This window comes from Cherax quadricarinatus, chromosome 63 (genome assembly GCF_038502225.1).
Source record: "Cherax quadricarinatus isolate ZL_2023a chromosome 63, ASM3850222v1, whole genome shotgun sequence".
NCBI classification, from domain to species: domain Eukaryota; kingdom Metazoa; phylum Arthropoda; class Malacostraca; order Decapoda; family Parastacidae; genus Cherax; species Cherax quadricarinatus.
This window is the reverse complement of record NC_091354.1, coordinates 18,993,215-19,014,610: the sequence shown is the minus strand read 5'-3', so window position 1 is coordinate 19,014,610 and position 21,396 is coordinate 18,993,215. Positions and strand designations below refer to the sequence as shown.

General features: G+C 38.0%; 1 protein-coding gene across 1 annotated transcript in view; it reads left to right on the top strand.

The window, feature by feature from the left end:
* Positions 1 to 20,732, top strand: part of LOC128698293 (uncharacterized) — a 618,270-nt gene extending 597,538 nt beyond the window's left edge. Inside the window, exons 6-10 of the mRNA XM_070098678.1 lie at positions 3,481 to 3,603; positions 5,179 to 5,249; positions 8,543 to 8,646; positions 17,943 to 18,084; positions 20,138 to 20,732. Coding sequence (XP_069954779.1) covers positions 3,481 to 3,603; positions 5,179 to 5,249; positions 8,543 to 8,646; positions 17,943 to 18,084; positions 20,138 to 20,556 — 859 coding nt within the window. The 3' untranslated portion in view covers positions 20,557 to 20,732. The remainder of the gene's footprint in view (positions 1 to 3,480; positions 3,604 to 5,178; positions 5,250 to 8,542; positions 8,647 to 17,942; positions 18,085 to 20,137) is intronic.
* Positions 20,733 to 21,396: the final 664 nt, after the last annotated feature.

Here is a 21,396-nt window from a genome sequence, read left to right as displayed (position 1 = left end):
ATGGTTTTTAATACTTGACGTGCTGTTGGAGTGTGAGCAAAGTAACATTTATGAAGGGATTCAGGGAAACCTGCAGGCTGGACTTGAGTCCTGGAGATGGGAAGTACAGTGCCTGCACTCTGAAGGAGGGGTGTTAATGTTACAGTTTAAAAACTGTAGTGTAAAACACTCTTCTGGCAAGACAGTTATGGAGTGAATGATGGTGGAAGTTTTTCTTTTTTGGGTCACCCTGCCTTGGTGGGAATCGGCCAGTGTGTTAATAAAAAAAAAATTTGTTGTATGTGTGTCCGGAACTTAAGGCTACTGTCAAGGTGGATACCTAGGAATTTTCCCTCTGAATGGAAGTATGATAGTAAGGATAATTCAGTAATGGTCCAAGATTTTCGCTTAGCAGATTACAATGGGCTTAGAGAACACTTATCATTTCTGGACTGGGGTAACAAAGAGAGCTATCAATATGACAGCTTTCTGAACACTGTACATGGTGCCCAAAGAACATTTATCCTGTATAAAGAATTTAGATCAAATAAAAATGACCCAAAATGGGTGAATAATAGGCTCAAATATCTTTTAGGGAAAAAGAAGGGATTTTATAAGCGTATCAAAAGAGGTGAGGGTCATCTTATGAATCAGTATATTGACATTAAGAGGGACATTCAAAAGGGGATAAAAAAAAAGCTAAACGGGACTACGAAATTAAAGTTGCTAAGGATTTGAAAACTAACCCAAAAAGTTTTTTCCAGGTGTATAGAACAAAAGTTAGAGATGAGATAAGTCCTCTTAAAAATAACTATGGGCATCTTAGTGACAAAGAGAATGAAATGTGCTCGATTTTAAATAATTATTTTCTCAGTTTTTACGCAGGAAGATACTAACAGTATCCCAGTAATTAATTTTTATAGTGGGCCTGAAGAAGATAAATTATGTAACATCACAGTCACTAGTGAAATGGTTATGAAACAAATAGACCGACTGAAACAAAATAAATCGCTGAGTCCTGATGAGCTTTTTTCAAGGGTTCATAAGGAATGCAAAATGGAACTCTGTGAACCATTAACTAGTAATTTTAATTTATCTCTTCAAACAGGTGTAGTGTCTGATATGTGGAAGATGGCTAATGTAATTCCTATTTTTAAAGCAGGGGACAAGTCATTACCATCAAATTACTGCCCAATAAGCCTGATTTCAATTGTAGGCAAATTATTAGTCAATTATAGCTGAGATTATAAGAAGCCATCTGGATAAGCATACTCTGATTACTGATACACAGCATGGATTCACAAGAGGCCATTCTTGTCTAACTAACTTATTAACTTTCTTCAGTAAAACTTTTGAGGCTTTTGATCATGATAAAGAATTTGATAATGTTTATTTAGATTTTAGTAAGGCTTTCAATAGAGTACCACACCAAAGACTGTTTAAGAAAGTGGCAGCTCATGGCATTAGGGGAAAAGTGCTCTCATGGATCGAGTCATGGCTCACAGACAGGAAGCAGAGTGTGTGTATAAATGGAGTTAAATCCAAGTGGGGATCTGTAACAATTTCAGCTATCCTATACAGTGGTCAGAATTTAGCAATTTTGCCAATTTCACACAAATTTCAAAAGATGCCGATTTCCAAATAGGGTCCAGAATAAACAAGAAAGACATTCCTGGCACTAAAATAACATTTCCTCTGTTCATTAGTCACGTCCCCACGCCCATCTTACATTCTTTTGCTTTCCATTTTGAATTTTTATCCTCACAAAAATTAGAAGATTTACTGTTATGCAGACTACTGCATTAGTGTAGAAATGGTATAAATAATATCGGTGCACTTGTGAAAGAATATTAGACTCGCCAGTTGATGTGTATTGGACGCTTAGCATTATTTGTTTACTATTGAACTTTGGTAAAAATCGAACATTTCTGCTACTTTGAGCTCAATTTCAAGGTACTTTTCATTGTAAAACCAGTCAAAATCATCTCAATTTCTGTAATATGCCTTCCATTCTATCAAATGAGACCAGGAAAACTAGAATACAACAATAAATACCATACGAAAATACAGTCGCTGTTTTAATCCAAAAACACGGTCAAAGTTTTTTTTTTCTCATTACGCACTGTGTGCTGCAGGATTTTTTTTATACTGCGCACACTGACCACATAGACCCATTCTTTCATATGTAGGCCTACCAGCTTTCTCTCACTAGATTTGAAGGCGCTAGAATTTATGAGTACTAGTACGTCAAGGACCCTGGCACGTAAGCCGTACTAGTACGGCCGAAACCCTGAAAGGGTTAAATCAAGACAGCAGTGCCTAAGGGTATGTAATAAGGCAAACAAATTACTGGGATTTATATCAAGAAGTGTAAGCAACAGAAGTTCAGTGGTTATATTTCAGCTTTATACATCATTAGTAAGGCCTCATTTACCATTCTTTACCAGTCTCTGCCTGCCTGCTTGTCCAACCCTACTCAGGCTTGTCCTGTCCTGCCCTGCCTGCCTGCTCTAGCCCATCCTGTCCTACCCTGCCCTGCCTGCTCTAGCCCATCCTGTCCTACCCTGCCCTGCCTGCTCTAGCCCATCCTGTCCTACCCTGCCCTGCCTGCTCTAGCCCATCCTGTCCTACCCTGCCCTGCCTGCTCTAGCCCATCCTGTCCTACCCTGCCCTGCCTGCTCTAGCCCATCCTGTCCTACCCTGCCCTGCCTGCTCTAGCCCATCCTGTCCTGCCCTGCCCTGCCTGCTCTAGCCTGTCCTGTCCTGTCCTGTCCTGCCCTGCCCTGCCCTGCCCTGCCCTGCCTGCTCCAGCCTGTCCTATCCTGCCCTGCCTGCTTCTCCTGTTCTGTTCTGCCCTTCCTACTCTGGTCTGTCATGTTCTGTCTTGCCCTGCCCTGCCCTGCCCTGCCCTGCCCTGCCCTGCCCTGCCCTGTCCTGCTCTGTCCTGCTCTGTCCTATCCTGCCCTATCCTGCCCTGCCCTGCCTGCTTTGTTCTGTCCTTTTCTGTTCTACCTTCCTGCTCTGGCTTATCCTGCTCTCCCTGCCTGCTCTATCTTGTTCTACAAATCAAAACCCAGCCTGCAATGCTTGCCTATTTCAAAACAGAGGTTCATTTTACCTATCATGCACTGCCTGGGGACAGGATTTTTTTTTATACTGTGCACAGTGCACACTTGCCACACAGACCCATTCTCTCATGTCTAGGCCAAAATTTACCACTCGCAGCATATTTAAGGGTACTGTGCCTAGACCATAGATCTACACAGGTGACACTGGCATCACTAACATAGATCTACATGAGAGACAGTCGAAGGGTATTTGTCTTTACTGGGTACAGCTTACTCAGGTATAACAGATGAAAACTCTGGGGTTAAAGGAAAGTAGAAATAAGGGAAGTGTGTTTGTTTCTTATTTGTGTTAAAAGGGTTAATATTTTGTAAACAAAGAACAGAAGGCTTTTATTAATTACCACAGGTACTGCATATCCATTTCTTTTGACAGAACACATTACCCCTGGATTAAAAGTGAAGAATGTGGCAACTACAGTATCACCTTCAAGCCTCCACGATCTCTACCTACCAGAGCTCTGGCTTCCTTCCCATCCTCAGGAAATACCTGGATCAGGTAAATTCTTACTTTCATGGGAGAGCACTAAACTTGTAGGGACATACAGTGTCTGAGGAATATGAGGTAATCATATTCCCCAGGGAAGGTATTTCTAATACCTTGGATCAAGAGTCCTTTGGTAGCAGCAGGGCATTTTCCCTTGAAGAGGTGACATATCTGGGGAAAGAGAGTTGCTCCAATGCATTGGACAAAGACCCCTCTTGTATCTTCGCCATAATAATATAATATAATATAATAATAATAATTTATTTTATTTTGACATAATACATGTATATACAAAGTAGTATAATAGTTGGGTGTACATGCCAGCAGCCCCTTTATATGCAGAGCATTTCAGGCAAACTTAAAATTAACTTAATATTAACCCTTAAACTGTCCAAACGTAGATATACATTCGCTCGCGTAGCGCTCCGAACATAGATCTGTTTTTTTTACATGCTTTCTTATGGAGAAAATCAAGGTTGGAGCGCTACGCACGAAAATGTAGATCTACGTTTAGACAGCTTAAGGGTTAATAAGGCAGTAACAGTACATATGGTCATTAAATGAGTTACAATGAATACAGGAGATTTGGGTATTCTATTAAGTCATGCTATATGGCTTTATCTCTGTTCAATTACTCCACTAAACAGAAGATCATTGAATCAGTTTGAAATAACAAGTCTTTGTCTTTCAACGCAAGGGCTGTATCCCACTGAGGCAGGGTGACTCAAAAAGAAAAATAGAGGTTTCTCTTTTTAACTTTAGTAATGTATGCAAGAGAAGGGGTTACTAGCCCCATGCTCCCAGCATGTTAGCTGCCTCTTATGATACATATGGCTTACAGAGGAATTCTGTTCCACTTTCCCATGGAGATAAGAGGAAATAAACAAGAACAAGAACTAGTAAGACAATAGAAGAAAACCCAGAGGGGTGTACTCGCCTAGTTGTGGTTGCAGGGGTCGATTCACAGCTCCTGCTTGTTCATGTATGTGTAGTGTGACCTAAGTGTAAATAGAAGTAGTAAGATGTATTACCTGAAATCTTTCATGTTTATAAGACAGAAAAAACACCAGCAATCTTACCATCATGTAAAACAATTACAGGCTACTGTTTTACACTTACTTGGCAGGACTGAAGTACCTGCCTTGGCAGTTGCTGTCTACCAACCTTCTATCGTGAATTATTATTATTATTATTATTATTATTATTATTATTATTATTATTATTATTATAATTATTATTATAATTATTATTATTATTATTATTATTATTATTATTATTATTGTTATAGAATATTATTATGTCCTGCCTTGCCCAGGCAGGGTTCAACCCAGGGTGCTTACATTTGTGAGCTGATGCATAATTGCTGTGCTGCGAGGTACCCATAATAAAAGTTCTACTTTAATAAGTTATTGGAATACAGTACCTTCAGGAAGGATTTTCATATATTTCAGTATGTTATCTAAATATAAGTATACAGTATAGTAATTTTTTTATAGTTTATATGTTCACTGTAAAAATAAATATTCATTAAGCAGTTAACATATTACAGTAGTGGCTTTCTAATGGGGAGGTTGTTCTTGTATCCAGGTACCTTATTGAAGGAGCCACTGGAATCTTCACAGGATCACTCTATGACGACACTTCTCTTACTAGAAAAGGTATGATTGTTGCTTTATTAGATTGAAGTTGATCTACTATAGGAGGGTCATTAAGGCTGCATGTCATTTGTACAATGATACTGTGGTTGCTAAAATAAGAATAAAAGTTAATACAGTGCATTTTTTTGTTGTATCATCAGTGATTCATCGGGAATTTATTACAGCAGGACAGACAGTTAACCCTTTGGGGGTGCATCCTATAGTTCAATGGTTTTGAAGTCTGGGTCCAAGCTGTAGTATTAAATTATGAGCTCAGTTCGCTTGGATAAGCTGTGAGCAGTAAATTTGGGCCTGGATATGAGAGAATGTATCTATGTGGTAAGTGTGCACCATATAAAACAAAACCTGCAGCACACAATGCATAATGAGAAGAAAAAAACTGTGACCATGTTTTTGGATTAAAATAGCAATTGTGCTGTGTATTTTTGTATGGTTTTTATGGTTGTATTTGCAATTTCTTGGTCTCATTTGATAGATTGGAAAATATATTATAGAAATAGAGATGATTTTGATTGGTTTTAGTACCAAAAATTGCTTGAAATTGAGCTCAAAGTAGCAGAAATGTTCGGTTTTTGCCGCTGTTCAAGAGTAAACAAAACGCATCACATGTTCAATACACGTCAGCTGGTGGGTCTAATGTGCATTCACGAATATGCTGATATTATTTATACAATTATTACAATAATGGATAACGATAAATCTTCAATATTTTAGTGCAAATAAAAATTCTTTGTGAATAAAAAATCAAAATGGAATTTTTCTGTAAAGCCTGGAAACATAACTAATAAACAGAGGAAATGTTATTTAGTGCCAGGAATGCCTGCATTGTTTATTCTGGACACTGTTTTGAAATTGGAATATTTTGAATGTTGTGTGAAATTGACCAAATTACCAATTTTCAGTCACACTATAGGTTAGTTGAAATAGTTGATTGCACATGAGTTATTTTCGAGATTTTTTTATATTTCCTCGACCAGTTATGGCCACATCCACCTCAAAGCCACTAAACTCGGGGTCAAAATCACTTTCCTCTTAAAATGGGAGAGTTGATACTACATGAAATCAGTGAATCCCAGGTGTTTGCTGCACTGTTTGCTCTAGCTGGTGCTCATTTGAACTGGTGCTCCCACAAGGTACTAAGTGGTCCCAAATTTTTTTTAATATGGTGCACACTGAGTGTTAGGACCCATTCTATGCTGACAAGGCATCTCAGGCCAATTGTTCCAAATTTGAAGGCAGGAAAAATAAAACGTATACATACGTTTGGGGCACTAGCAGTAAAAACGTATATATACATTTGGACCGTTTACGGTTAATGATGCCTTCTGCACCTCCCAGTGTCTGAGGAGGAATTATTTCTTAAATCTGGGCATAAACAGAAGTAAAATAAAAAGTATTTCTGAGGAGGAAGGTTGTCCTTCCACCTACTGAAGCCCAGGAAGAGTGAGATACCTGCAGCTTACTTGAGTCAGTCAAGAACATCCTACCGAAGTTATACGAAAAATTTCTGATGGTAGGTTGTATTCTCTTGTCCCAAATCTACACACTACTTTTTGAAGTGAAGGAGATGGTAAGACTTACTTATAAACCTAGTGAGAAGTATGAGTTCCATATCCACAGCAAGAGAACATTGTGTCTATATCTGTGGTCACAAACTCTTCAACTTTGCTACCGGCAGATGTTAGAAATACAATATTGCCATAACAAATGTGAAAGTTTTGAAGATTATACTGGACTACTACTTCCACCAAGTGCCAGATAAATCAGGTCATGATGGCTATGCTAGTCAGTGAGCCACTAACAGCAGTAATCTAGTTGAACAGGTGACCAACAAGGAAATCTAGCCTGAGGTAGTGCTGTTAGTGCAGAAACTCCTTGAAATCTGCCACAGGTAAATCACTGTATAAAGAAATAAGTAAGGGCAATTTTTCACAAGAGCTCAGGGCAAAGTAGATGTCTGCATACACCCAAGATAGGTGATCCAGCTGAATTATTGTCTTGGAATAAGAGAATTTTAGAGTTTTAAAAAGATTGGTTATGTATTAGAAAGAGTATGAGTGAGGAGGAAGTAGAGCACAGAGCGAGGTTATAAGATATACAGTGGAACCTCTACTTGCAAGTTTAATCCGTTCCAAGACCTTGCTCACAACTAGATTTGCTCGTTTGCAGAGTCAATTTTCCTCATTTAAATTAACTGAAATTCAATTAATCCGTTCCAGTGGAATTCTTTACTTCAATAATTTCACTAATATCAACTCTACGGCTTGTTTATCTATCTCACTACATCTAATATGACATAAACAATTAAATAACATAGAAACCTGATATATACTCTAAAATGAATAAAATGTACAGTAGACCATCACTTAGCACGAGTTTGACTGACTTGCTGACTGACTGACTGAATGACTGACTTACTGAATCACTTGACTGACTTATTGAATTGCTTGACTGACTTACTGAACAACTTGACTGACTTGCTGAACGGCTTGATTGACTTACTGAATCATTTGATTGAATTACTTAAAGTTAGACACTCCAGTACAACCATCAACTTCAGTACCAGAACCTCTACCATCCACCTCAGCCCAGTAGGACCACAACATAACTCTCCACTCTCTTCACAATCATCCACAAACACCAGCACCCACAATTTAAGCTAAGAAATACTATTATTTCTGTTACATTTGTTTACTCTGAAACATAGCCAAGCAATGGACCATTTCTCCTACGTTGAGCTCAATTTCAAGGTACTTTTCGTCATGAAAGCAATCAAAATCATATCTATTTCTGTAATATATCTTTCATTCTATCAAATGAGAGAAAAAAAAACGAGAATACAACAATAAAAACCATACGAAAATACCGCTAAGGAGTGGCTAATTGCTGAGAAGTGAACTCCATTATTTATGCTTAGATTTCTTTTATTTTTTGGTGTACGTTAAGCAGCATCTTTCCATCATACATTGCCCAAGTTTCAATAAGATGTCCAACAAACAAATGAGATACAGTTCCCGAGAGCAAGAGCCCCTCACCAGTGTCAAGGAACCTGCCTTGAGGTCTGCTCGCTTATGGAAAATTTGCTCGCATATGGAAGCAAAAAATCGACCCATCCACTGCTCGTATTTGGAAAAACTCGCACGTAGAAACGCTCGCAAGTAGAGGTTCCACTGTATATTTATATTGTTGCATTATTCCACTGAGAGACTTACATGTGCTAATTTATGTATATGTTTTGCAGGTTTATATCTTCATATATACTTACACTCACCTTGTATTATCTTTTACTTCAGGCATGTATGGAGAAGGTATAATATATGACTCTGGCATGACCATCCTCCAGAAGAGTCATGGGTATACTACAGGTGATGCTATGAAAGTTTCCCACCAAGAAAGAGTAAGTTCATTGTTTGAGGTAACATCATCATTTAGATATGTATGATTACACACATTATCTTCAGCAGCAAACTTTTTAGGCAAAGTTTTTAAGTATAATATATATGCATATGTACAGTAGACAACCACATTTCATGTGAGATATGCTCCATAAAAATAGAGATACATGTAAAAACAATAGATGGAGTGAATAACTTTTTGGAAAAAATAGGTTACATTCTGTCACTTCTAAAAAAGCCAAACAACTTTTCTTGTAAATACACAATTCACCTAAAATAATAAACTAAGTATTGTACAGTGATTTTAAAAGGCAAGCAGATATTATGGATATATTAACACTTTTGAGGTCTGCGCTATAGTACTATGGCTTTGAACTCTTGGTCAGTGCCATAGAACTACGTGATGAGCACAACTCACTCAGATAAGCTGTGAGGGATAAATTTGGGCATAGATAAGAGAGAATGGGTCTGTGGTAAGTGTGCACCATAAAACAAAAATCCTGCCCCACACAGTGCATAATAGGAAAAAAACTGTGACCCTATTTTGGTTTAAAATAGCAACTTTATGGTGCATTTTTGTATGGTTTTTCTAGTGTATTCTCAGTTTTTTGGTCTCGTATGATAGAACAGAAGATATGTTACAGAAATAAAGATGATTTTGATTTGTTTCAGGATTGAAAGTAGCTTGAAATTGAGCTTAACTCTTTCAGGGTCCAAGGCCAAAATCTGAAGTGGTGATCCAGTGTCCAAGAAATTTTGAAAAAAAAAAAAAAAAAAATTCTTACAGAATTAAAGATAATATTTTTGTGAAGGTAATAAAACAAAAAAAAAATTTCTGATCAGTACTTACCGAGATACAGCGGCGGGAAGTTGACCCAAAATGACCGGATGGCAGCAACATCAGTGACTTCCACAAAATCCCATTTTTTTTATTTTATGTTTTTTTATACTTTTTTCTTTTCTTTTCTAATTTTTTTCTTTTTCTAATAACATTCGTGGCCTGTGAGACCAGTATAATGTATATTGTATAAGTGTACACTCATTGTATTCAACACAATAACTGCACTAATTTGATTATCATTATATTGCTTACAAGGTATGGCAACACCGCATACCCAAACAAAAACAATGGCACACAGCTCTTATTGTAGCGCTCTTAAGTGGTGATATCCAAATTAATCCAGGACCTCAAACTATTGTGCAGAGGCAAAACAGACAGATAAATGACGGCAATAATGACGGTCTAGTAGCTAGGGATGATAACCTTAACTCCATATGTAATGCATACATAGGTCAATGTGAGACAATACAGCCATTATTATCTCAAACACTACCAAACAGATGCATACACTGTACTAAAGTACGCATGAAAAACAGAAAAGGCACCTTATGTAAAATGTGTAAGGGGTGGGTGCATGATGGATGTATGTACAATTATAGCAACGGTGCCAGAATTCATTTTGTGTGTAACAAATGCACTTTGGCACAGTTACCCTTTAGCAGTGATGACATTGATTTACCTAATTTTAATACAAATGACCCATTGCCATATATTGATGATTATGATTGTTTTATGAAAACAGGCCTTCACTTTATTCATGTCAATGCAAGATCACTTCTTCCTAAATTGGCAGAGATTAGGATTCTAGCTAACAAAATTAGGGCGGCAGTTATAACCATCTCTGAATCTTGGTTGGATGATACGGTGACTGACGACGAGGTCAAAATAGATGGTTACAATATAAAACGCTTAGATAGGAACAGAAAGGGCGGTGGAGTATGTGCCTACATTAGAAATGACTTAGCTTACAACCCAAGACCTGATTTAAATAACAATAAACTGGAGATTCTATGGTTTGAAGTGCTGCTTCCCAAGACCAAACCCATCTTAGTAGGAACTAGTTACCGCCCTCCTACCCAGGACCAGTTCTTAGAAGACTTTTCCAGAGTCTTGTCCGGAGTTGAAAGCAATTGCGAAACAATAATACTGGGCGACTTCAATATCTGTTTTCAGCAACAAAATAACGGGCTATGCAAAAGGTATAAGCAAATTCTAGGATTAAATAGCTTCACCCAACTAATTAATAAACCAACCCGGATCACACAGTTCTCAGCCACCCTAATTGACCACATACTTTGCAACCGCGCTGAGAACATTAGTCAGTCAGGCGTCATTACCACAGGTCTTAGTGATCATTTCATCATTTACTGCACCAGGAAAATCACTAGGGATAGGATAGGCCTACACAGGACAATAAAAATGAGGTCAACTAGAAACTACAGTAAAGAAACACTGGTAAATAGGCTACACAATTGTGACTGGACAGAGATAACAAGTTGCACGGACGTAAACGATGCCTGGGAAAAATTCAAAACAATGTTCACTACCATTCTTAATAATATTGCACCAGTTAAAGAGGTTAGGATTAAACGAAGAACTGAACCCTGGATGACTACTGAGATATTAGATAATATGAAATTCAGAGACCAGCTGCTAAAAAGATTTAAAGCAAACAGACAGGATATTGCAGCACTAAATGAATTCCAAAGGGTGAGGAACAGAGTACAGAGGCTTATAAAAGGAGCAAAGGCAAAGCACTATTGCTCAAAAATTGAAGAATATAAGCATAACCCCAGAAAGCTCTGGCAACAACTAAAACAGTTGGGGTATAGCCATAAGCCAGTAGATAGGTCTAACATAGTACTCACTATCGATAATGAGGTATGCCACGAAACATCTAAGGTGGCAAATTGCTTTAATTCCTACTACACATCTGTTGCATCAACACTAGTAAGTAAACTACCAGCTGCATCAAAAACCTTTAACACAGACTCTGATAAGTTTCAAACATACTATACCAATAAAGGGGTAACCCCAAACAGTTGTCAACTAGTAAGTGTATCTCATGACTTCATTCAAAAAGAACTAAGCAGGTTAAACCCAACTAAGAGCACAGGCCCTGATAACATCCCGTCTAAGTTCCTAAAAGATGGTGCTTTTGAACTGTCAATCCCTATTGCTCACATAATAAATCTATCAATCACCACTAATACCGTACCAGAGGGGTTCAAGGAGGCCAGAGTTACTCCTATCTTCAAGAAAAATAATAGGTCTGATGTAAGCAACTATAGACCTGTTAGTATACTCAGTATAATATCTAAAATTCTGGAGAGGGTGGTGTATTCTCAAGTAGTTAAGTACCTTAATGACAACAGCATTCTCCATAGCTATCAATCGGGCTTTAGAAGATCCTACTCAACCGATACCTCCCTTATTAATCTGATGGATTACCTGAGAACTGAAATGTCAAAAGGGAACCTCATAGGTATGGTAACCTTAGACCTGCAAAAGGCCTTCGATACTGTCAACCACAATATATTATGTAATAAACTTCAAACTATCGGTATAGGTTCTGTAGACTGGTTTAAGTCCTACCTTAGCAACAGGAGACAAATAGTCAAAATCAACAAAACAGAATCAGAACCCCTGCCGATAACATGTGGAGTTCCCCAAGGTAGTATTCTGGGTCCCTTACTATTCTTATGTTATGTCAATGATATGCCTATCAGTGTCAAGTGCAAACTCCCACTGTATGCAGATGACAGTGCTCTGTTAGTGACAGGTAAAGACCCACAAGATATTGCTAATGTTTTAACACTGGAACTGGAGTCCTGCAGCAAATGGTTAGTAGACAACAAACTATCATTACACCTAGGGAAAACTGAAGCCATTCTCTTTGGAACGAAACATAAACTGAGAAGGGTAAATAATTTTAATGTTCAGTGTAATGGGGAGTCCATCACTTTGGTTTCATCAGTTAAATATCTGGGAATCCCCTTTGACCCATGCATGTCAGGAGAATTGATAGGGAACAGTGTAGTAAAGAAAGCGAATGCCAGGCTGAAGTTCCTGTATAGACAAGCACGGTGTCTACCTACTGAGGCTCGCAGGACCCTATGTCTAGCCCTTATACAATGCCATATGGATTACGCTTGCTCTTCTTGGTACTCTGCCTTGACAAAAAAACTGAAAGATAGACTGCAAATCACCCAGAACAAAATCGTAAGATTCATCCTGGGGCTGGGACCAAGAGAACATGTAGGCCAGGATGAATTACAGCAGTTGGATATGCTGAATGTTGAAGACAGAGTAAAACAACTGAAGCTAAATCATGTTTATAAAATTGCTCACGAACAGTGTCCAGAATATCTTGCTGTCAATTTTGTCAAGGTTGGGAACCAAAGCAATCATAGTACTAGGGGGAGAGAGCACAACTTTGTAGTACCCACAGTCAGTGGCCAGGCTTCAAACACCTTTTATTGTACAGCAATAAAGGAATGGAACAGACTACCCACAAATGTCAAGGCCAGTCATAGCTTGAACCAGTTCAAGAAGACTGCCAAAAAGTGTCTGATGAACGAAGCAACAGAAAGGGAGGGGAATGATTTTCTATTTTTTAGCTAAAATACGTGTAAATTTTACCTTATCCCTAGTAATGACCCTCGTATTGTAGATAGTCGTAATGACCCTCGGGTAGTAGATAGTCTTAATGACCCTCGTATTGTAGATAGTCTTAATGACCCTCGTGTAGTAGATAGTCTTTTTAGTATGATAATAAGATGTTATCTTCATTATAGAATAATAAGAAAATATTATAACCTTTATATTATAATAATAAGGTAAAAGGACCCCAATGGAAATAAGTCACTCTGTCTGACTTTTTTGGGTTATCCTAGGTTCTCTACACATATGCTGCTATGTATGATAATTTTATGTAACTGTATTGTGTATACCTGAATAAATTTACTTACTTACTTACTTACAAGTTTATTGTAAACAAAATGATGAAAATATTAGTGTGGTTATTGTGCTGAATACAATGGTACCATATAGTACCATATGGTACCATGGTGCCATAGGGTGCAATGGTACCATATGGTACAATGGCACCATTTGGTACAATGGCACCATTTGGTACAATGGTACCATAAGATACAATGGTACCACATGGTGCAATGGTACCTTATGGTACCATATGGTGTAATGGTACCTTATGGTGCCATATGGTGTAATGGTACCATATGATGCAATGGTACCATGTGGTACATTGTACCATACAGTACAATGATACCATGTGGTTCATTGTACCGTATGGTACTATATGGTACTGTTGTATTCAACACAATAAACACACTAATATTTTCATTATTACAGTGGACCCCCGCATAACGATCACCTCCGAATGCGACCAATTATGTAAGTGTATTTATGTAAGTGCGTTTGTACGTGTATGTTTGGGGGTCTGAAATGGACTAATCTACTTCACAATATTCCTTATGGGAACAAATTCGGTCAGTACTGGCACCTGAACATACTTCTGGAGTGAAAAAATATCGTTAACCGGGGGTCCACTGTATTTTGTTTACAGTAGTTGTTTACAACAAAAATATGCAAAAATGTTGTATATCAGTAATTTTCTATTATATATTTACAAGTGTACAGGAACCTGACGTGTTCCTTGAGGTGGATTACAAAGCAGTTTGTCTCCGAAACTGTGGAGTCAGTAGCTAGCTTGCGTCGCCACTCACTCAGTCTTGGCTCCTGTCTCATGCCACCAACACCTATTGACCATATGGTACACGGTATCATATGTTACAGGGTACTATATGGTATATTGTACTATATGGTATAGGGTACCATGCAGTACAGGATAACATACGGTGCAGGGTACCATATGGTACAGGGTACCATTTTCCAATATTCCATATATTCCAATATGAACCCTCTTCTCAAACTTCTCCTTGACAACCATAACAGAACACACAGGCACAAAACACTCTTTGACATCCCTTGTGTCCATCTCACACTATACAAAAATTCAGTGCACATAAAAGGCCTGATGATCAGGAATTCATTGACCGAACCAGCAAAAGGTTCCCTGCCTGCAAATCAATTTAGAGCTGTACATAAAAATCATTTCATCTCCCAAAATTAACTATACCAGTACTGTTAAAATCATATACCCAGTTTGAAGCAACTCAGAAACTCCCAATAAAGTTTACGACCACTTGAAACTAAACGTTAATACATACTTATAATTGTACTATTGTATTTTTGTAAATTGTGTTAAATTATTACTGTAAACCATTAACTACCTTACGGTAATGTATAATTAAAATTTACCACTCTTTACCTGTCTCGTCTTAAGTGGTCTGTAAGCATTAGGATTAGTCTGCCTGAAATGCCCCAGCATGTTAGTGGCTTTCTTTGTACCTAACAACATGTATAAGATGTAAACACCCATTGTAACCTTTGCAAAGAAACAAATTTTGTCTTTGTCATTGTAGCCACCTTTGTTTTTTATGGTCAACTGTAATAACAGTATTCACCTTTCTTTATTATGGTCAGCTATAATAACAGTAGCTACCTTGCCTTATTCACCATCAACCACCTGCTGTTTCACTACATTATTGTTCATGAAGATACTTTATGATATTAATACTGAATAAGCCCAAGTGTTTGCAGTGAAGCACATAGGTGAACAGTATTTAGATAAGGGTAAAGAGGTTTTTGTGGCATTTATGGATTTGGAAAAGGCATATGATAGGGTGGATAGGGGAACAGTGTGGCAGATGTTGCAAATGAATGGAACAGGAGATAGGTTATTGAAAACGGTGAAAAGTTTTTACGAGGATAGTGAGGCTCAAGTTAGAGTATGTAGGCAAGAGGGGGATTATTTCCCAGTAAAAGTAGGCCTTATACAGGGATGTGTGATGTCACCATGGTTGTTCAATATATTTATAGATGGAGTAATAAGAGAAGTGAATGCTCGGGTGTTGGCAAGAGGTGTGGGGTTAAAAGATAAAGAATCTGACACAAAGTGGGAGTTGTCACAGTTGCTCTTTGCTGATGACACTGTGCTTTTGGGAGATTCTGAAGAGAAGTTGCAGAGGTTGGTTGATGAGTTTGGTAGGGTATGTAAAAGAAGGAAGTTAGAAGTGAATGTAGGATAAAGTAAGGTGATGAGGATAAAAAAATTAGGTAATGGAAGATTGGATATCAGATTGGAGGGAGAGAGTATGGAGGAGGTGAATGTGTTCAGATATTTGGGAGTGGATGTGTTAGCAGATGGATCAATGAAGGATGAGGCGAATCATAGAATTGACAAGGGGAAGAAGGTGAGTGGTGCACTGAGGAGTCTGTGGAGACACAGAACTCTATCCATAAAAGTAAAGAGGGGAATGTATGAGAGTATAGTTATACCAATGCTCTTGTATGGGTGTGAGGCATGGGTTGTGAATGTTGCTACAAGGAGAAGGCTGGAGGCAGTGGAGATGTCATGTCTGAGGGCAATTTGTGGTGTGAATATAATGCAGAGAATCCCTAGTTTGGAAATTAGGAGGAGGTGTGGGATTACCAAAACTATTATCCAGAGGCCTGAGGAGGGGTTATTGAGATGGTTTGGACATGTAGAGAGGATGGAATGAAATAGAATGACTTTGAGAGTATACAGTTCTGTAGTGGAGGAAAGGCGGGGTAGGGTCGGCCTAGGAAAGGTTGGAGGGAGGGGGTAAGAGAGGTTTTGTGTGTGAGGGGCTTGGGCTTCCAGCAAGCATGCATGAGTGTGTTAGACAGGAGTGAATGGAGACAAATGGTTTTTAGGACTTAACGTGCTGTTGGAGTGTACACAAGGTAATGTTTATGAAGGGATTCATGGCAACCTACAGGCTGGACTTGAGTCCTGGAGATGGGAAGTACAGTGTCTGCACTCTGAAGGAGGGGTGTTAACCCTTTCAGGGTCCGTGCCGTAGATCTACGGCTTTACGTTCAGGGTCCAAACCGTAGATCTACGCCATGAGCTCAGCTCACTCTGATAAGCTGTGAGTGGTAAATTTGGGCCTAGATATGAGAGAATACACCTATGTGGTATGTGTGCACCACATCAAACAAATCCTGCAGCACATAGTGTATAATGAGAGAAAAAACACTGAGACCGTGATTTTCGATTAAAACAGCGACTTTGCAGTGTTTTTTCGTATGTTTTTTATAGATGTATTTGCGATTTCTTGGTCTCATTTGATAGAATGGAACATAAATTACAGAAATAGAGATGATTTTGATTGGTTTTAACACTGGAAATGGCTTGAAACTGAGCTCAAAGTAGCGGAAATGTTAAATTTTTGTCGATGTTCAAGAGTAAACAAACGACCTCACACATCTAATACACCCCATCTGGTGGGTCTAATATACATTCACAAATGTGGAGATGATATTTATACAATTATTACAATATTGCATAACAGTAAATCTTCTATTTTTTTGGTTTGAATAAAAATTCGTTTTGTGAATAAAAAATCAAAATGGAATTCATTTATCAAACCTCAAAACATAACTAATGAACAGAGGAAATGTTAGTTTAGTGCCAGGAATGCCTGCATTGTTTATTTTGGACCCTATTTTGAAATTGTAATATTTTGAACTTTGTGTTAAATTGGCCAAATTACCAATTTTTGATCACTTTATTTTGTAGTTGAAACAGTTGACTGGGCGATTTATTGTGCTCAATCGATAGAATAGAAGTAATACTAGTGAAATAGCTAAGAATTTGGTCGACTGGAATAATGTAATTGGCCTAAAAAGGGAGTCAAAGTCGGCAAAATCGCCAATTCGTAAATATCGCTGACACATCAAAATTCACGAGAGCATAATTTCATCAATTTTCCATCAAATTTCATACTTTTTGTTTTATTACCTTCAGAAAAAGATTCTCTACCATTTCATAAGAAAAAATAATTTTTTTTTTTTAAATTCTTGGACCCTGGTGTGCACTCTGAAATTTGGCCTCTGGACCCTGAAAGGGTTAATGTTGCAGTTTTAAAACTGTGGTGGGGGCATGCCTCTGGCAAGACAGTGATGGAGCGAATGATGATGAAAGTTTTTCTTTTTCGGGCCACCCTGCCTTGGTGGGAAACGGCCAGTGTGTTAATAAAATGAAAAGAAGGTAATACCAACAAGTGGTACATACTGTAGACAATGTAGTGACATCATTTATGGGGCAAAACATACCAGTAGAGACTGTACTTGATAAAGCTCACTCGTGGGTGAAACGTTGTATTAATGAAAACTAGGGCATTAATTGTCTGTTACTACCAAGATTGTTTATTACTTATCTCACAAAATGTTTATATTCTTATATTACAATATTTAATAAGTTTGCACAATTTAATACAGTAGCAGTTTTTTACACTTTTACAATAATTTTGGGGAATAGTGTAATAAAAATGTTGTTTGTTGCAGCTAAACCAGAATCACCTAGATGAGCTGAATCACCAAGGTGTCATTGTCATCCGCAATCCTTTCAAAGCTCTCATCTCGCACCGTCACTTGGACGTGGGCGGTCACACTGGCTATGCTCCGAAGGCACATTTCTTGGGCAGAGGTTTGTAAATATGTCTTTGTATGGTAGAGTGCCTACACTCTGAAGGATGGATGAGGATGTTGCAGTTCTGGATGGGGGAAGTAGCATCTGCACTCTGAAGGGTGGGATAAGGATGTAGCAGTCCTGGATTTGGGAAGTATACTGCCAGCACTATTAAGGAGGGGTGAGGATGTTACAGTTCTGGATGTGGTAAGTACAGTGCTTGTACTATGAAGGAAGGGTGAGGATGTTGCAGTTCTTGATGTAAGAAGTTTAGATAGCTCTTGCACTATGAAAGAGGGGTGAGGATGTTGCAGTTCTGGATGTGGGAGTTATAGTGCCTGCACTCTTAACCCTTTCAGGGTCTGTCCCATAGATCTACGGCTTTGAAGCCAGGGTCCAAACTGTAGATCTACGCCATGAGCTCAGCTCACTCAAATAACCTGTGAGCAGTAAATTTGGGCCTAGATATGAGAGAACACATCTATGTGGTAAGTGTGCACCACATAAAACAAATTCTGCAGCACGTAGTGCTGCATAATAAGATAAAAAAAAATGCAACCATAATTTTGGATTAAAACAGCTACTTTGTGGTGTTTTTTCGTATGTTTTTTACAGTTGTATCCATGATTTCTTGGTCTCATTTGATAGAATGGAAGATATTTTACAGAAATAGGGATGATTTTGATTGGTTTTAATAATGAAAATGGCTTGAAACTGAGCTCAAAGTAGCAGAAATGTTCAGTTTTTGCTTATGTTCAAGAGTAAACAGATGTCGTCACGAGTCTAATACGCATCAGCTGGTGGGTCTGATATACGTTCACAAATGTGCTGATATTATTTATACAATTATTACAACATTGCATAACAGTAAATCTTTTATTTTTTGGTGTGAATAAAAATTCATTATGTGAATAAAAATTCCAAATGGAATTCATTTGTAAAGCCTCAAAATGCAACTAATGAACAGAGAAAATGTCAGTTTAGTGCAATGAATGCCTGCATTGTTTATTCTGGATCCTATTTTGAAGTTGAAATATTTTGAACTCTGTGTTAAATTGGCCAAATTACCAATTTCTGATCACTTTATTGGGTAGTTGAAACAGTTGACTGGGTGATTTCTTGTGCTCAATCGATAAAATAGAAGTAATACTAGCGGAATGTCTAAGAATTTTGTCGACTGGAATAATGTAATTGGCCTAAAATGGGAGTGAATTGGAGCTACCCTCCACTTTATCAGATCAAACCCGATTGCATCCTGTTTCCAATCCCTTGGGTGCTGTATGACCACTGGATTTTATACTGCCCCATATGTTGTAAAGCAGTCTGACAGAATGCTTTAAAACAACATCCATGTTAATGACAATGGACAGAGTAAGCATTCCTGTGAGCAGTGGTGGATAATTGTGTGAGCCCCAGGGCTAGCAGCATGTGTGAGCCCCAGGGCAAGCAGTGTGTGAGAGCCGCAGGGCTAGCAGCATGTGTGAGCCCCAGGGCAAGCAGTGTGTGAGAGCCCCAGGGCTAGCAGCATGTGTGAGCCCCAGGGCAAGCAGCTAGTGTGAGCTCCAGGGCAAACCACTTCATGGTCACATCACATACTAGGAGGGCCCTGCTTATACAGCAGGTTAGGTTCTGGACTACTGCTGTAAGGTGAAAATTGCTGTAAAGTGAGTCTTTTTTCACTTTCAAATGCACATAAAAGCCTGATAACATGTTTTCACTATCATATATTAAGTGAACAATAAAGCTAAGCCTAAAAACTGCATATGCAGTACACACATTACTCACATTAAAATGTTTTCATCCTTAGCTTATAGTGATGGATACTGAATAAATGAAGAACGGGTATAATTGAAAACCTCTGCATTAGCAAAATGCCATAAAGTGAAGCACTGTAAAATGGGGCCTGACTGTATGTGAACTGACTTTGTGTTTGTATTCCCCTACAGATGTGCCTCTTGTGTTCTACCCCTTCACTTAACACTTTCTATATTATCATATCTCTCTTCACTATGTTAAGTTATATAAATATTGTTGCGAATTCCATGGAACTTATGTGCCATTTTTTCAACAGGTTGGGCAGAATTTGTGACGCTGAAGACTGGACTTTGGAAGGACTTTTATGTCGATTGGTTAACTTTGAGTGAACCTGTGAACATACATGTAACTTATTATGAACACTTGAAAACAGATCCTGTAGGGGAGATGGAGAAGATACTGCATTATTTAAAACTCCCCATAGACAATAAAAGGCTTCAGTGTGTGGCCTCAAATACTGATGGGTTATTTAAAAGAAAGCCATCTAAAAATGTGCCATTAGATTTTAATCCATTTACCAGAGAACTAAAAGACATTGTTTATAATGCTATAAGTGAAGTGGATTCTGCACTTATAAAAACAGGAAAAAAAGGTCTTCCACTGGACAAGTATGAGTTATATGACCCATGGGAAGCAAAGGTTGTAAAACAACTTCAAACAGCAAAACAAAATTAAGGAAACTAATAAATGGTAATTTTCAACCATTTATTGAATTCTTACAAAGATGACTTTTCAAAATATGACTTGAAATTTGAAACAGTGGCATCAGTAGATTATACACTAATATATATTTTTTCAGTGAGCTTTAATTGATGCTCATATTTAGAAGCAAGTTTTATTTTTATATAAACTGAAAACACTGTTCAGTATTGATTCCATTTTGATTTTTTAAATTCAATCATTCAGAGGTATAAGGTGATGAGTTTTGCATGTTAGATTTGAAGTTATAGTACCTAGAAAAATAAATTTTTCTGCTGTATATAGTAAGCCCTTGAGTAACATGAGGGCTATGTTCCTGATAATCAGTGTTAGATTAAAATTGCATTGTGTGAATTGAAGAACTTATGGGAGAAATGGGGTTACATTCCAGGCACCTCCAAATTTGTCAAACTGTTTTTATTTATTTATTTTTTTTAATATTTTAACAGGTGCAAATTACCTTGGTTTTTCTTGCATTCTAGTTTTTGTTTCTTGTTGACATGGAACTGTGTTGAGAGGGTTTTGTCTACCAGACAGAGGTGGATGACTGGTTTTTGAGTTGATGTGCATACAGAGTTGATGGCTATATTGGAATGTTCAAGTAGTTTGTAATGCATTTTTTATCTGTTTTACCCTAAAGTACTTCATGCCGCTGACAGTAAAGCATTATCAACTGCTCCAGGCCCAGCTTAGAGCATTGTTTACAGTCATGTCAGAGTCCTTATTTTTTGGGACTTAACCAGTAACATAGAATTGGTCACATAACTCCTGCAGTCTTAACTGTTCATCTTAAAAATTCTTCCTCATCCTCAGTCA